The following is an 18,209-nucleotide window of genomic DNA, read 5'->3' as shown; positions in this document are numbered from 1 at the left end:
GACCTCTACCTTATTAAAAAAATACGTCTCATCCATACTTTCAAAAAATTTCAGAAAAAAAACAATTAAATATCTCAGCAAACAGCAGGTTCAATTTCCAATGTTGATAACCACAATTTGTGAAATAAAATATTTTGATTTTTTGGAAACAAAACTCACATTAAAAACTGGTGAAAATTATTTGCCGTCAAGAAAAGTGTGTTACCCCAAAACAATATGTAGAATGTACCAGTGTTCCCAAATGAACCGGTTAGGCTAGGTTCACCTATAAACTCAGTTCGGCTTAAGCCTCCTTTGTGGTTCAATCCTGGTTCAGTGAACCATGAACCATGGCTTAAGCCAGGCTGACCAGACTAATGAAAACCATAGGAATAATGCACTGTGTAACAAATATTATGGTGTAGCAATGTTACAATGTAACATTCATTACACCATAATTTTCATTACACCGTAAAATTGTTACACCGCATCATTCGTTACACCGTAACATTGTTACACCGCCACATTCATTACACCGTAACATTCAATATACCGTAACGTTGTTACACCGTAACATTGTTACACCGTAACATTGTTACACCGTAACATTACACCGTAACATTGTTACACCGTAACATTGTTACACCGTTACATTGTTACACCGTTACATTCATTACACCGTGACATTCGTTACACCGTTACGGTGTAACAACGTTACGGTGTAACAACGTTACGGTGTAACAACGTTACGGTGTAATGAATGTTGCGGTGTAATGAATGTTACGGTGTAACGAATGTAACGGTGTAACGAATGTTGTGGTGTAACAATGTTATGGTGTAATCATACTACGGTGTAACGAATGTTACGGTTTGAACATACTACGGTGTAACAAAGCTTGCCGTTTAGCCTAACACTCTTTGATCAGGTTCAAACCAGGTTCAAGCCAATGGTTCATTTTGGCTAGCCTCGCCTGGTTTGAACCAAATGAACCATGGCTCACGGCACTAAGTGAGCCTGAGCCGACGATGCTTGCCGACGTGTGGTGTGAACCTGAACCAGAAAAATGAACCTAGCCTAGCCGATGGCTTAGGCTCGTGGGAACACTGGAATGTACTGAAAAATTGAACTTTTCAGTTTAAATCTGGATTTTTTTTAAAGGTCAAAAATCAAATTTTTAGTTTTTGCTTTTGGGTGTTTTGAAACCGCCTTGAGTCAGGGCATTAAAAACACCCAAAAGCAAAACTGAAAATTTGGTGTATTGGACCTTAAAAAACTCCAAATGTACTTTCACAGCCATTCCACGTCAAACAGGAAGTCTCCAAATCAAAAGTGCTCCGATTGGCCTTAAATTTGGAGTGAGGGTTCTTGGCCCAAATAATTAGACCCGTATTTTTTGTTTGGTGATTAGGGTGGTCTTATCCCAAATAGGTTGGTCCATAAAATTGCGTTTTCGTCGAATTGCGCAAAAACCAATGAGCAACTCTCTACGAAATCGGCCGATTTCGACCATTTTTATTTTTTGTATTTTTTTATTTGACTCAAACTTTGTGGGGGCCTTCCCTATGACCAAATAAGCTATTTTGCGTCATTGGTTCACCCATACAATTTTGGCTGCTGTCCATACAAAAATGGTATGTAAATATTCAAACAGCTGTAACTTTTGAGTGAATTTTCTGATCAATTTGGTGTCTTCGGCAAAGTTGTAGGTATTATTGAGGACTTTTGAGAAAAAAATAGGTACACGGAAAAAAAATTGCAGATTTTTTTATCAACATTTTTTTTTTACTAAAACTCAATTTCCCAAAATACGTATTTTTTTATTTTCGAGATTTTTTGATATGTTTTAGGGGACAAAAATCCGCAACTTTTGAGCCATAGATAAACATGGTCAAAAAATCTGCCGCCGAGTTATGAATTTTTGAAAAAATAGTGATTTTTGGAAAAAATTGAAGTTTCATGCAAAAACAAGTTTGACATTACTTTTTAATGCAAAATTGAATTTGCAATCGAAAATTACTTTACAGATTTTTTGATAAAGGGCTCCGTTTTCAGATATAACCACCGAAAGTTTGATTTTAGCGAAATATTTGCAGTTTTTCAATTTTAAAATAGTGACCATGAGTGACCATTTCAAAAAAATTTTTTGAAAGTTCAGAAAATTTTCTATAAAATTGTCTAAAGACATTGAAGATTGGACCTCGGGTTGCTGAGATAGAGCCGCTTTAAGAAAAACACGAAAATTGAAGTTTTCTTAATCAAAACAACCCACCTTTTCTAATGACGATATCTCAGCAATGGTCCGATTTTCAATGTTAATGCATGAAACATTCGTGAAATTTTCCGATCTTTTCGATAAAAATATTTTGAAAATTTTTAAATCAAGACTTGCATTTTAAAAGGGCCAAATATTAAATATTACGCCCATTTAAAATGCTAGTCTTGATTTAAAATTTTCAAAATATTTTTATCGAAAAGATCGGAAAATTTCACGAATGTTTCATGCATTAACAAAATCGGACCATTAATTGCTGAGATATCGTCATTAGAAAAAGGTGGGTTGTTTTGGTGAGATTGAGAAAACTTCAATTTTCGTGTTTCTTTTTCTTAAAGCGGCTCTATCTCAGCAACCCGAGGTCCAATCTTCAATGTCTCTTAGACAATTTTATAGAAAATTTTCTGAACTTTTCAAAAAAAATATTTTTAGAAATGATCACTCATGGTCACTATTTTTAAAATTGAAAAACTGCAAATATTTCGCTAAAATCAAACTGGCTATATATTGAAAACGGAGCTTCAGTTCGTTCCGGAGATATAATTTTTGAAAAAAATTGGTTTTTGCGCAAATTGACGAAAAACGAAATTTTATGGACCACCCTATTTGGTATAGGACCCCTAATCGCCAAACAAAAAATACGGGTCTAATTATTTGGGCCAAAGAACCCCCACTCCAAATTTGATCCAAACCAGAGCACTTTTGATTTGGAGACTTCCTGTATGACGTGGAATGGCCGTTCAATACTATTATTTTTAGCAATAAAAAGTAGACTGTTACGAGAATTACAGCAAAAGTCAAATAATTGCAATAAGATATTTTTGAAACCTATTTCAATAACACTTGATGCAAATAATTTAAAAATATCTGTTGACGTGCTCTTAGTAGAAAATTGTTTAAAGACAATAATGATTAAAAGACGGTTTTACCTTTTCAAAAACAAGGCTAAATTTTAACAATTTGGAAGATATTTTTCCCGAAAAACAGCCAATTAAATGCAAAAACCACAAAATTGTGTTGATATATCGTAGTGGTGACACTCACACAATTGTACTTTTCGACTATTTGCTCTTCTTTCAAAGCATGTTTCTCAATAAATATTGGAAATACAGTCCAGAAAATAAAAAATTACGAAAAACTATATTTTTTATTTGTGATTCGATTATTTATCAAATCGAGCCTGGACTGTACCATTAATCTTTTCAAAGCTTATCATTTAATAATTCCTCAACATTAAAAAATAATTCTTGTATAAATATGATACAATTCTTTCTCGAAAATTCAACATAACTTAAGTATAAAATAAAACGATGAATTTTAACAAAATTTCTGCAAGCAATTCAAGAGGCAGTTAGATTTTTCATTGAAATCTGAAATTTTCCCAAAAATAAGAAATAAGGCCATATAAAATTTTAAAACAAATATCGATAACAGCAGCAGTTCATGACCGGAAACGGAGTACGTAAATTCTGGGAACCGAATAAGTGTCGATTATTGACCCCATTACGGCACTCATTTTTTGTTGTTGTCGATTTCTTTCATTCTGTTCTGAGATAAACGAAAAAAAAGAAAATTATAATAAACCGGGTTGTGTAAAATGCTCTCACAGAACCGATCATCATCATCTTTCGAAAATTGACTGCCAGCGATCATCTGTTCTGCCTGAACCACAACCGCATTCAAATTTTCCGGGGATTCACCTTATGCAGATCGCGGTTACAATTTCCATTTAAGAATGTTAACCATATGTTTTAAGTATAGATATACTTAAAGAATGCCTGGATTAAAAAAATAAATTTCTAAGCCATCATTTCAAGCCAAAACCCACCATTCAACAGTATCGATTAAGGCATCTTTTAAGGCTCCAGCTTTTGTTTTCACTTCAACTCTTCTTCGCTGCAGCAAGTCGACCAGTGTGTCCACCACCGCACCAAAGTGAACTTGTCTCGAAATTCTCTTGCGCCAGCACGGAGTTCATTGACATTGGCGGCGCAGACAAGCCCACCACGACCACCGACGCCACCAGCCACCACCTTCGCGAAGACCCTGGCCGTGAGTCATACAGACCAGATTTGTTACTTTTACTGGTCTGGTCTGAGTCTTTTTTTTTCGATTCGTTCCGCTTATCTCATTCACCACAGGAGGTCACGTTCTGGACTTGTTGGAGGTTGTTTTGAAACCGAGAGGGACACAACAATCGGGTTTATTGTGGATGATGCGTTTTAAGAATGCTTTGTTTTTTGGTGTTTCATATTCGCTTGAGTGCAGTAAGTAAGAGTAACGTAAAAGTAAGAGTTTATTAGCCCTCATTAACTTCATTTTTTCAAAACGTAAACAAGTTTTTATTTATTTATTTTTTAATTCAGAACGAACAATGATTGGATAACTTTACCTCTTGTTTGATAAACAAAATTTATACAGGTCATTTGATTCATAATAAAATTACTATACAAATTTGTGTCAAAGTCATCCAATATTTATTAAGATTGTTATTGTCATTTTCAAAAAGATTGAAACAGTGAAAAGAACCTTAAACTTGCAGTAAGTTACTAAGACAAAATTGAGTTAAATTAATTTGAAATTGTAAAAAATATTACAAAATTATTCAAGAGTTAAAAAAAAAATTCAAACAAGTATGCTTGGAATTCCCGACTTTTTAACAAAAAATGTGCATAACAAAATATTTTATTATTTTACAAGCCTTACCCGACAAACTTCGTCTTGACTTTTTTTTGTTTCTTGGCGTTTTTAGTTTGTTTGCTTATTCAGCCTCCTGCGATCAAAATTTGGTTTACGTCAATTTTCCCATACAATCTGCAGATGCTCCGGAATCGGTCCCATAGTGGCCAAAGTGGAAATTTTGCAAATGTTGAATTAAATGTGTAAGCCGTGTTCATGTTTACTGTTTTTTTTACTCAGAATTTGTAATTGTGTTTCATTTAATTGGAACCGAAAAAAAATTAATTATGATAAGCTTTTATTATAATAACAAAATAAGTTATTTAAAAATGAAAAAAAAATGTCTCAACAATAACAAATTGACTTATCGGGAACTTTTTTTTCTCCGTTACCTGATTTTCTTAAAATAATTTTTGATAACGGAATGAGCTAATTTTTTTTAACAAATTTCTGTTATTATTTCGTGGTTTATAACAGCAATATGGTGTTTTGATAACAAGCCGTGAGCTCCTGGCAATAACAGAACTTGATTTTTTTCCAGTTATTTCCACCTGCTCGGTTTCCCTCATTTCTGAACCATTCTAAGGTTTCGCATTGTGTGGATAATCTCCTTTTTTCAAAATGTATAATGAGTAAAATTAATTTTAACCGAAATTATGTTATTTCCATAGCACTAAAAAGTTTGGAGGTTTTAAAAAAACATGTTCGTCATTTAAATATAAGAGCAAAAAAAAGCAACAGTTTTATTAACAAAAAACGAATTCCAACGAATTGGTTGAAATTAATTAAAATCAACATAACCTAATTATATTATTTACGAACCGATGGACTCACACACATTTTCCATGTTGTCATTTTTTTGCAAGAAAAAGTAGGTCGTTTTGTTACACCAGAAAGACAGAAAAAGTTGACAATTTCACTGTGGATTTGCAAAATAGTGGTTTTTGCAATTTCGCAGTAAAACTGTCAATTTTTTCTATCCTTCTGGAGAAACGAAACGGCCTACTTTACCCTACAAAAAAAAACAGAATGGAAAATTAATACCTTTTAATCGAGAAAATAAAAGTGCAACATGGAGTTAAACTTTCTGTCAAGCTTCTGTGAAGTTTACCATGACAGTTGAGCAGTTCTCTAGGATTTCGGTCATTCGATTTTTTTTGTATTTTTTAATCCGACTGAAACTTTTTTGGTGCCTTCGGTATGCCCAAAGAAGCCATTTATCATTAGTTTGTCCATATAATTTTCCATACAAATTCGGCAGCTGTCCATACAAAAATGATGTATGAAAATTCAAAAATCTGTATCTTTTGAAGGAATTTTTGATCGATTTGGTGTCTTCGGCAAAGTTGTAGGTATGGATACGGACTACACTGGAAAAAATAATACACGGTAAAAAAATTTGGTGATTTTTATTTAACTTTTATCACTAAAACTTGATTTACAAAACACTATTTTTAATTTTTTATTTTTATATGTTTTAGAAGGCAAAAATGCCAACTTTTCAGAAATTTCAGGTTGTGCAAAAATCACTGACCGAGTTATGAATTTTTAATCAATACTGATTTTTCAAAAATCGAAATTTTGTCGTAAAATTTTCAACTTCATTTTCGATGTAAAATCAAATTTGCAATCAAAAAGTACTTTACTGAAATTTTGATAAAGTGCACCGTTTTCAAGTTATAGCCATATTTAAGTGACTTTTGAAAATAGTCGCAGTTTTCATTTTTAAATTAGTGCACATGTTTGCCCAGTTTTGAAAAATATTTTTGAAAAGCTGAGAAATTCTCTATATTTTGCTTATTTGGACTTTGTTGATACGACCTTTAGTTGCTGAGATATTGCAATGCAAGGTTTAAAAACAGGAAAATTGATGTTTTCTAAGTTTCACCCAAACCCACCATTTTCTATCGTCAATATCTCAGCAACTAATGGTCCGATTTTCAATGTTAATATATGAAACATTTGTGAAATTTTCCGATCTCTTCGAAAAAATATTTTGGAATTTTCAAATCAAGACTAACATTTCACAAAGGCCAAACATTCAATATTACGCCCTTTTAAAATGTTTGTCTTGATTTGAAAATTCCAAAAATATTTTTTCGAAAAGATCGGAAAATTTCACAATTGTTTCATATATTAACATTGAAAATCGGACCATTAGTTGCTGAGATATTGACGATAGAAAATGGTGGGTTGTTTGGGTGAAACTTAGAAAACATCAATTTTCCTGTTTTTAAACCTTTGCATTGCAATATCTCAGCAACTAAAGGTCGTATCAACATAGTCCGAATAAGCAAAATATAGAGAATTTTCTCAGCTTTTCAAAAATATTTTTTCAAAACTGGGCAAACATGTGCACTAATTTAAAAATGAAAACTGCGACTATTTTCAAAAAGTCACTTAAATATGGCTATAACTTGAAAACGGTGCACTTTATCAAAATTTTAGTAAAGTACTTTTGATTGCAAATTTGATTTTACATCGAAAAATGAAGTTGAAAAATTTTTACGACCAAAATTTCGATTTTTTGAAAAAATCAGTATTGATTAAAAAATTCATAACTCGGTCAGTGATTTTTTGCACAACCTGGAAATTTCTGAAAAGTTGGCATTTTATGTCTTCTAAAACATATCAAAAATAAAAAAATTAAAAATAGTGTTTTTTGTAAATCAAGTTTTAGTGATAAAGTTAAATAAAAAATCACCAATTTTTTTACCGTGTATTATTTTTCCAGTGTAGTCCGTATCCATACCTACAACTTTGCCGAAGACACCAAATCGATCAAAAATTCCTTCAAAAGATACAGATTTTTGAATTTTCATACATCATTTTTGTATGGACAGCTGCCGAATTTGCATGGAAAATTATATGGACAAACTAATGATGCAAAATGGCTTCTTTTACAAGGCACCAAAAAGTTTCAGCCGGATTAAAAAATACAAAAATTAAAATTGAAGAAAAAAGACCGATTTCGTAGAGAATTGCTCAGTTGTGAATGTTTAACTCCATGTTACCGGCTCACATCTCTCTTTTTAATTTCTCGATAACACATGAATAATTCGCAATTCGCAATTTTCAGTGTAAGAACGGGCCTTGGCCGATTTTATGCACCAGGTTCCCGACGAACACGCACTGCCCTTACACCAGGGTGGCCACCAGATTTCGATTTTCAATTTCCCGGTTTTTTCCGGTTTTCTCCGAGACCAGAAGGAATTTTCCGGAATGTTTTTAAACCAAATTACAATGTTTTTAGGCTAACGTTGGTATCAACATACTTTTGGAACGCATACATTTGGTTCAAAGTTTGAGTTCCTCAAGAAAGCTTTCAAATATCTTGAGTACAAAGTAAGTAAGTTGAAAACGAAGCCGTTTTTTTGTTTCCTATCCAAACCTCTAATTTTCTAATGATTGGGATTTTTCATCATCATGCTCTATAGATTTTACAAACTAAAAATAAAAAAATCTTTTTATTTTTTAGAATAACATAAATTATTATTAGAAAGCAGGAAATGGCATTTACAATTTATTAATTTTGTAGAAAAGATTTGCAAAAATACATTGTTATCAACATTTATATAAATGCTCGTAAAGTTTCTTTGAAAAAAAGTTTTGTGTATTCAAGAAGAACGATTCTTCCAAAAATTATCAATTTCTGTGAATTAATTATTATTTTTGGTGAGTACTTTCTTTTAACCAAAAAGTCTTTTGAATCATTAGTCCAAACAAAAATGTATACACTTTGGCAGCAGTGCAGGAAAGTTCCATACAAATGTTAAAAAAATCGGTATCTTACACTTTTTTTTATCGATTAAGTATCTTCGGTAAGTTGATTGATGGGATAAATTTTCGAAAATAATTTTAATTTAGAAAAACTGTCTGAAAAATCCAAAACACAAAATGGTAAATAATCATAAAAAATGATCGAGCTGCGATTTTTTCAACAACACATAAGGCTGGTACAAATTTTATTTAAAATTTTTGTCCCTCCCTTCAAAGTTGCCCCGAAAAATCAGGGGGCAAAAACATTTTTTTTCATAGAACATCTAAATTTCAATCGAAAATTGAGTGCAATCAGCTGAAATCTATTTAAAATACATTCCCCTGCATTTGGAATCATTTTTAAGCATGTTTGGGTTAATTTAATAATCTTTTGATTTTTTTTTTAATTTTCAACAAAACAACTGAACTAGTGTAAAATGCATTTTTAAACACTTTTTTTAATTTTTTTATATTTTTTTATTTTTTTCACAACGTCCATGTACATTTCTTTAAATCAGTTTTCTTTGTAAAGCTTCAAAATAAAATGTTTTTCTGTATTTCTTAAACTATCTGCTGAAAATGCCAATCAATTTGGAGATATTCTGTCTGTAAATTAAATTTTCATTGACTTTTTTTTTTATTTATGATGACCGACGAATTGTTTTTGGAACAGAGATTTTTAAACTGCCCAAAATATACATTTGAAAGATTTTCAAAAACTGTTTTGATTCCAGATTTATTTAATAGTATTTTTTAGAAGTTGTAGCTATTTTCAATAAAAAATCATTCTATTTTATCTTTAAAAAATCGAATGGTTGAGAAAATTCTTTACTGCTTTCTTTGAAGGACAAATCCTGATCATTAAATTTAAAAAAATCCTGATTTAAATTTTATGCAAAACTAATATTTTAGCAAAAAAAAGGTCGAATTAACAATATCCAAATTATGAAACATATGATTATTTTTACAAATATTTTGAATGTTTTAAATTAAATGGTAGTTGGCACAATTTACAAATTTGAAACAAATATTCGTAGAAAAAAACAAAAAGAAAAAACCCTAAAACGGTGCACTTTATTTTAAATTCTTAAAATTTCTTAGCGAATGCAAATGCTAGGTTTATCATTCAAATATTTTTTAAACATTTTCTGATTGGTCAAAAATAATTCGCCCGTAATTCACTGCTCCTTAAATATGGTTGTTAGCTTTTGCTTCAAATCAATTTATTTTTTTCTCTTAAATATTTCGTTTGAGGGGTTTTTATGGACCCCGTGAGACCGCTCGTGGTACCCACAGGGGTACATGTACCATAGGTTGAGAACCGATGCTGTAAAGGAAAAAAATGCTAGTTTTCGCGAATTCTTCATTGAGAATAACAGGAATAATATTCTATTTGAGAAAAGAACATATTGAATACATTAAAGAGGGGCTTTTTCAAAATTTCAATAAATTTAAAATATTTTCCCGGTTTGTCAGTCGAATTCCCGAGTTTTTCCCGGTTTTCTACCGGTGGATAAAAATCCCGGGTTTTTCCCGGTTTTCCCGGTATTTTCCCGAGGTGGCCACCCTGGCCTTACACCTACATCTCACCCTTGCTCTGAGTCTGTACGAGCAACACGCTAGAACACGCTTTGAGTGTTCGTGCCAGGCATGCACACCTTCTTTTCCGGTTACGCATTTTAACTTGGCCGGGAGTGGTACATTACGTAGGGTTTGATGTAAGTACAAGCGCCTAACCGTTTCTAGTGTGCCTAACAACTTTTATTAAAGCAAAAACTTGTTTATTTTTAGTTTGAATTCAAAAAAATAATTGTTATTTACTGTGTTTTGTTTTCTCCTGAAATCTTTCCTAGTTTTGAGTCGTGTTTATATGTTGCTATTTCTTTTGTCGCGGTGTTTTGTTACAATTTTTAGCCTAAGCATGATATAAAAGTTTACCAAAAGTACAATAGTAATATTTTTCAAAGTTTATGGTCTGAAAAATCGGGGGGGGGGGGGGGGGCACAAATTTTTTTCCAAAAAACTTCAAAATATCCATGAAAATAGAAGTCTAATCAACTGAAAACAGTCTAAAATGCATTTGTCTGCATTGATAATCATATTTAGCATGTTTGGGCTTGTTTAAAAATGTTTTGCATCTTTATGAAATTCCAATGTACAGCACCGCAAAAAAAAATATTTTTCTTCAGCAAATGTATTGGATAAACATAATTAGTTCTGCAAAAAATCGAATTTTGCACCGAGTTCCATACAACATTTTGTTCAATTCCGAAAACCGGTAACCGGTAATATCTATTTGAATTTCCGTTGAGATAACGATTGCTTTTGATAACTCAAGTTTTTTAATGAATTTGTTCAAGATTCACAAATTGCAATGATTCGTGAATTGCTTACTTCTGCTGCACATCTCCCATATGGTCTAGTGGCTAGGATATCTGGCTTTCACCCAGAAGGCCCGGGTTCGATTCCCGGTATGGGAAAATCTTTTTTCCGCCTTCGATTGCTGAAATTCTTTATCTATGCGTTGCATTCCTTTTCTTATCAACAAAGAATGCTTGAGGGAATTCCCGCACTCGTCACAATCTTCGCGTACTCACCATCGAAACGCGTTCTTGTAAAAGTACACCAGCCCCAGCCCGTACAGGAACGCCGGATCCTTCCAGTAGTCACTTTTGAGCGCGTAAAACTTTTGATACGCCGAGAGGGCTAAAACGAACCGCGAAACGAACAAACGAGAGTTGGTTAGTTAGAATGCGGTGCTATTTTTAGCCACGCGTGGTGACCTTGAACCGTGCGCAGCTTCCGAAGGAGGGCCTCTCTTACCTTTGTCGTAGTCCTCGAGCAACAGGTGGAAGTGACCCAATTTGCAGTACGTTTTCGGGTCGATATTGATCTCTTTTAGGGGGGTAGCGGATGGTGGCCGTGACGGATCGTCCGAGGTCGGTTTGTCCTCGTCGGCGGCGGATTTAGAACCAGCGCCCTCCCCTCCGTCTTCGTCCACCTCCATTTTTACCTTATCGCTAAGATCGGTCATTTCGACGTCCGTCGACGACGCTTGGTCACCGCCGCCGCCGGTGGATTCGGTTTTAATTTTAACTTCGTCCCCCGGGGACTCTTTGGTCCCTGTGGTGGCTTCCGCCGGGACATTGCCTTGGTGCTCCTTTTGATTCTGAGCTTGAATGAGCATTCGCTCGAGATATTTGACGGCCTGCGGGGAGCGAGAAAAAAAACGGTGAGTCAAGTTTGAGCTGGTGGAGAAGTTCAAGGTCAACTTACCTTCAGCACCAGCACCTTCTTTTTGTCGTTTTCTGGTGCCGAAAGCTTGAGGAATCCATACTGGCGGCTGGAATGGAACCGGAAAAAAGCTTTATTAGTTCCAGAAGTTGCCCAAAACAGTTTAAAAACGGTGACGTCAAAGTGTTCTACAGAAGGGCTCAGCCATGGCTGAGCTTGTTATCATTGCATGACTTCCATAAGTCCAACAGTCTCGGCCACTTTGACGAACCTGTCGAGCAGCGCCAGCGCCTGCAGCTCCTGGGTGGAAATGTTTATTTCTTCCAGAATCATTGTGGGCTCCCGTGCCCTGCTCCGCGGTCACAAACTCTGAAAACAGCCCCCCTCTTCAAAAAAAAAACACACAACACAACAAAGTGGAAGAAAAAAAACGCGACGCGACGCGACCCGGAACTATCGGCGCATTATTGGCGCTTTCACTTGATCCGCGGCGACTCGCGCAACTGCCAAAACGTCCGAGTGCGAACCGTAGCTTGAAACGCGAACGATATCCGAAATCTCCGTAATCCGGAATCCGTAAACAATCAACGATGCGCGGTGGCGGATGGGAAAATCTGAAACTAATCAGCGTTCGACGACGAACTTGTCTTGCTTGCTGTCACGCGTTATTCACCACCGCACGTCAGATTTTTATTCGAACAGTGTGAGGTGGTGAATGTGGGGAAATGTTATACGCGCTTAGTAGTGTGAAAGGGGCTGACCATGCAAGGATGGCAAGCTCACTGGGTTGTTTTGGAGATGTCTCATCGACCAAACTGGATAAAATATTTATATAAACAATGTCATACAACCTAACAAAAAATCATGATTTTCTGAATTCAATATCTCACTTTTTATCAGCTGGACCCTAAGATGACAGATTTCGTGAGTTGCGCGTAATCACCGACAGATGGCCACTGGGCCTTGTTGGAGTCCGCCCATTAAATACGTAAGTCAAAATTTGCATGAGAAACTTTTTTTTCGTGACGGTTTTAGCGGCACGTTCATTTCAACTGTTCTAGACTAATATTTGAACGTGGCGTATCTCTGAACAAGTATTTTAAAGAAAATGATTAATTGAAGAAATAATTATTTGAAGAAAATGCTTAATTTGTCGTTTTACACCGAAACAAGGCAAAAACAATATTTATTTCAACTATTCTCCATTTTCAAAAGTTTGGCTAGATAATATCGAAAGCCGCCATCTTAGGCCCATTGGGCCCACAAAAGGGTACGCTCAGTTTGTATGGGAGCTGTCAACATGCTCCCGGGCTGCTTTCTGTACGAATTTTTCAGTTCAACCCATGTAACCATTTTTATGGTTGTAGTAGCTGTATGAAAAGTGGGATATTGAACTCAGAAAATCACGATTTTTTGTTAGGGTGTATAAAATTTCACCGACCTCACGTCGAACCCCCGACACCGACGTAATACTTCATGCCAAGTCTGCTGAAATGTGTCTTATCACGATTCACTATACTTTCTTCGCTTGGAGCACCCTCTTTTTTTTTCCTTTGCGCTAAAGTAACCAAAGTCACAAAATAGCAATAAATCAGCATTCTATTGCTGATTAGTCTTCCAACAGCATTTGTTATTTCAAATCAGCACTAAATCATTGGCACTGTCAAAAGCTAAGATAATGCTGATTAAGTGCCGCTACTAGCAACACTTCTAAACATTTTCATCAATCTGGCAACACGATTCTGACTTTGAGTGAAGTGTGATAGAGAGAGTACCATAGTAAACAAACTTCTTGCTCACTCTTGCAGTCAGTTTTTTTTTATTGTACAGAAATTGCTTTTAATATATATTGAAGTGTTTTATCATGTAAGTTTTTGTTATTATCAGATTTTTTCATTTATTAGATTATATGTTTTCAGTTTTTACAGAATAATCCTTCGTCCAATTACGGAGAATTCAAGCACCCGCATGACGTCATCGGCAAGTGGTTTTGGATTTCGTGCGACGAGCTTGGCAAATAAATGTAAAAATAAAGTAAATTTACTTTCATCTAAAAATTGAGACATAATTTTTATAAGCATGTCAAGATGTGATGTCAAGAAATATAAATAAAATGAAGTATATATCCACTCATATGAAGTACATGAATTCTTGTAATCACAGCAGAGAACGACTCCTCATATAGCCGTGAGGACACGGGCTCAGGAACAACCACCACATCGGCGACGTCAACTTCATCACTCCTGGATTAAGCATGCAAACCAACATTACAAAAATAGCTCAACCGGTAAAGCAGTTGTGGGCAAACCAAAAATAGAATATAGAAAGTGTATGGAAATGAAGGGAAGAGAGAGAGACGGATACACTTTTGCTTCTCGCTTTTTTACGTTTCTCGCAGGGGTGGACAGAAACAGTCGTGGCCAGCACTTAACCAGCCGAGTAAAGTCCAAAAGCGGCCAGTATTCAGCACTTTAGTAGCTGTTAGTGCTGAAGTAAAAACTGTCTAGCTTTTACTCGCAGCTGTGAAAGCGCATTAAAGGCCGAACAGTGGCCGGTTTTAAGTGCTGGATGGTTACTTGGATAGTTGGGTCCTAAAACGAAGCATAGATTGCTGATATTATTGTTTACAGAGATAAAGCTTATTTTTCTGAGTACAATGACCCTTTGTACGACCACAAAGAGTTTAAAATGGATTTTAAATCAATTTTGAAAAATTAACCTTGCGGTCCTTCTTGACACAAAAGCTCCTAATTGACAGCTCGTTCCAAGGGGACCATAGTTAACCCATCGAAAAAAATGTTGTCTGGTAAAAAAAAATTTGCATTAAAATGAAAAAACAGTGATCAGAAATGGTTTTTAATCGTATTTTTACCATTGTACACAAAATTTACATAGGGCTTTACTGCCCATGTTCGCATAAATGTCCCATATGCAAAAACAGCAAGCTGAGAAAAAAGCATTTGAAGTTTGTCCCATACATAAGGCTACGTGTTAAGTTTTCGCGAAAAAACTGGATTTCCGCCTGATTTCTAGAACAAAGTACTGGATGTTATAGGCTCTTTTAAAAGAGCACACTATTTTGAACCAAACTGCATCAAAAACTCAAAATCGATGAAAATGCATATGGGACATTTATGCGATCAGGGGCAGTTTAGTACTCAATTGGGTCCTAAAATGAAGCTTAGATTGCTGATATTATTGTTTACAGCGATAAAGCTTACTTTTCTGAGTACAATGACCCTTTGTACGACCACAAAAAGTTTAAAATGGATTTTTAAATCAATTTTGAAAAATTAACCTCGCGGTCCTTCTTGACAGAAAAGCTCCTACTTGACAGCTCGTTCCAAGGGGACCATAGTTAATCCATCTAAAAATGTTGTCTTTTCAAAAAAAAATTGCATTAAAATTAAAAAAAAAAGTGATCAGAAATGGTTTTTTATTGTGTTTTTTACCGTTGAACATAAAAATTTACATAGGGCTTTAGTACCCAATTGGGTCCTAAAATGAAGCTTAGATTGCTGATATTATTGTTTACAGCGACAAAGCTTATTTTTCTGAGTACAATGACCCTTTGTACGAGCACAAAGAGTTTAAAATGGATTTTTAAATCAATTTTGAAAAATTAACCTCGCGGTCCTTCTTGACAGAAAAGCTCCTACTTGACAGCTCGTTTCAAGGGGACCATAGTTGATCCATCGAAAAAATGTTGTCTTGTCAAAAAAAAATTTTGCATTAAAATGGAAAAAAGTGATCAGAAATGGTTTTTAATCGTGTTTTTTACCGTTGTACATAAAAATTGACTTAGGACTTTAGTACCCAATTACCAAAATTTGTTATGGTTTTTGTTTTCGGTGCAAGGTTTATTACCCAATTGTAGGACCCCCCCAACGCTGTGCCTCACCGACCAAACAGTTTGAAATTTTGACAGTTCGCTTCACACAAAAGCACCGTCACTGCATGCAAAAATATAAACACGGACCGCGCAGCAGGAAGATCTTTGGTCTGGTCAGCGATTTCGTAGCAAAATCCCGGGATTTGTTCACTTTACAACCCCGACAATGGCAGAACCACAACAACAGCAGGAACCGGAACAACCAAAAGCGGCCACCTCACCAGCAGACCAGATGGCAGCTCGTCGCGAGGCCCGGCGGAAACGAATCCTGGAAAACTCGAACAATCGCCTGACCAAAATAACGGGACGGGAGCACAACGAGCCGGTCGCAGGTATTTTTGCCAGGCTATTTTAAGTGTATTATTCACTACATTGATCCTGTTTGTTGCAGAAGAACCGAAGGTGCAACCTCCAGACGAAATCTATCCGGATCCGGAGGATGAACGAGATGTCTACCAGCAGCCGGAGCTCAGCCCGTTTGTTCCTCCGCTGGGTTTTCCTCCGGCAGGCATCCCCAACGGGGACATTTTCTCCCTGTTGAACTCCTTCAGCCAGGCACAACCGAATGGATTCCCGAGTGGAATGCCCTTTGGAAATATGGCAGATTTACCACCTCCAGGGACCGCAGGTGCCAGCAGACCTCCTCCCGTGCCGGAAACCCGACTGGTCAAGTTCCTCCGGACGAAGATTCACATTGCCTTGCTAGCGATCTTGGTGTACTTGCTGTTTGCCACCGGCCAGCAGCACTGGATCGGAGGGAGCGTCTTCGTCCTGCTGCTGGGCTGGGAAACGGTCGAGATGCTGCTGCTGAAAACGTACGAACCGCAGGCGTCATTTCTGGACGTGGTGTTCCTGCTCGGGGGCATCCCGAAGCGGTACTCCCAGTTCCTTCTGAAATTGACTCAGACCATCAACAAGGTTCTGAAGGACGTGGCCTTTTTCGTGTTTTTCTTCGTCGCGACCCATCTGCTGTGGAGCCGGCTCGTGCTTGGAATCGAGTTCAGCTACGTGCTCGGGTACGACCAGCTGGACCAACCCATCGCGTCCTAAAGCCAAGCAATCAACCAAGAAAACGTCGACGGTACAAGAAGGGTAAGTCCGGATTTTTCATCACTCTAGGTGTGTCATCAATTGTAAATTTTGAGGAATTTACACTTTATTTTATAATTTTTGAGTGTTTATTTATCAACTAAATAACGCGCCAGATAAATTTCATTCGCAAAGAAGCAAACAAAACAGAAAAAAACACTCGTGAAACGTGTCACGAAAACTCGTCGAAGAACTCGTCCCAGTGCGGCAGGAAGAGCCCGGCCAGGAACAGGCGGATCGTTGCTGCGAAGACGAAAAAGAATAAAACCAACAATTGTATAGGATAAATTTACAAGTGGCACCCAGATGATTATTGTGGAGAACAAATTTACTACCAAAAACACACAGATAAACACACTTTTATCGAGCACATCGCGCAACGGTTGAAGCTTATGAGCAGCTTGTGAAGTGCGCGCTGTTTATTTCTTCCTTTCTTTTCATCCTTTTAAATAATACGAAAATTACGGTTTACTGTAAATCGCGGGAATTATAACATGCGTTTTTAGTGATCCGAACATGGTCCCTGGATAGGTTGTTAGGATTAGTTTAACAATGAATGATCTAAACTTAAATCTTTTGGCCAAGCTGTGAAATTTTTCGACAGTCATTTCGAGTATTTCTTCACATTTTGCAAATCGACTGCTTTTTCAGTATTCAAAAAAATAGACAATTTATGAAAAAATCTGTGATTTTATTTTTAGCATTTGCATTAAAAAAACAATACTAACCTAGTACTAAAATAATATTTTTCTAGTTTCCTAAATCGTCAGTTTCCATTTCCAAGACAAATTCCAGGTACAGTTTTTGTTCGGTAACTGGGCTGAGAACGTAGCCCATTCACCGAATGCTGCTCGTTAACTGGGCTGTACAAAAAATAACGAGGGGACCACCGATGCATGATATTTTCCTGACGAAATATAAAAATAAAAGTTACTCAAATTTATTTACAATGCTTACTTTTTTGATTTTGATATTTCTTCATTTGTGACTTGAAATTAAATGAAAGTTTGAAAAAAGTTTTTTTATTTATTGAACATGGTTTTTGCATCCATTAACCCCTCGGTCATTTCAGTTTGTTTTGGTTTTTTGACGTTTGTCTGCTTTTTAACTAGGCTACGGCCCAGTTATCGAGCGCCCAGTTAAACAACGCCCAGTTACCGAACAACTACTGTAGATAATATTGATTCGACTAATTTTACGCAAATAAAAAAAAATAAACTATCGCTCGTCAGATTTTTCAATTTTAATGTAGCTCCAACCTCTTCTTTGGTGTTTTGATGTTTAGTTTCTTATTTTAGTTGTTA

The 18,209-nt window shown here is 35.8% G+C and overlaps 2 protein-coding genes and 1 non-coding gene across 4 annotated transcripts in view; 2 read left to right on the top strand and 1 right to left on the bottom strand.

Moving 5' to 3' along the window:
- The window catches only part of LOC6052101 (histone demethylase UTY), a 129,364-nt gene extending 116,771 nt beyond the window's left edge, over nt 1-12,593 (bottom strand). Inside the window, exons 1-4 of the mRNA XM_038258387.1 lie at nt 12,196-12,593; nt 11,967-12,033; nt 11,514-11,898; nt 11,288-11,396 (exon numbers count right to left, since the gene is read on the bottom strand). Of these exons, the coding sequence (XP_038114315.1) occupies nt 11,288-11,396; nt 11,514-11,898; nt 11,967-12,033; nt 12,196-12,257 (623 nt within the window). The 5' untranslated portion in view covers nt 12,258-12,593. The remainder of the gene's footprint in view (nt 1-11,287; nt 11,397-11,513; nt 11,899-11,966; nt 12,034-12,195) is intronic.
- On the top strand, nt 11,099-11,170 carry Trnae-uuc. Its single transcript has one exon. It is a non-coding gene; the product is annotated as a tRNA-Glu (tRNA).
- Nucleotides 12,594-15,867: 3,274 nt separating the features above from the next.
- On the top strand, nt 15,868-17,395 carry LOC6031205. Of its 2 annotated transcripts, none has more exons than XM_038257079.1 (2): nt 15,868-16,148; nt 16,211-17,395. In XM_038257079.1, exons 1-2 carry the CDS (start codon nt 15,983-15,985, stop codon nt 16,864-16,866), a joined length of 822 nt encoding a protein of 273 aa, XP_038113007.1. In that variant the 5' UTR covers nt 15,868-15,982; the 3' UTR covers nt 16,867-17,395. The 2 variants fall into 2 exon arrangements, with proteins under 2 accessions (XP_038113007.1, XP_001842040.1); XM_001841988.2 differs by having other exon boundaries at nt 16,208-17,395.
- Nucleotides 17,396-18,209: the final 814 nt, after the last annotated feature.

Source organism: Culex quinquefasciatus, chromosome 2 (genome assembly GCF_015732765.1).
Source record: "Culex quinquefasciatus strain JHB chromosome 2, VPISU_Cqui_1.0_pri_paternal, whole genome shotgun sequence".
Lineage (NCBI taxonomy): Eukaryota > Metazoa > Arthropoda > Insecta > Diptera > Culicidae > Culex > Culex quinquefasciatus.
The sequence above is the reverse complement of the archived record's forward strand: the minus strand, read 5'-3'. Positions and strand labels throughout refer to the sequence as shown.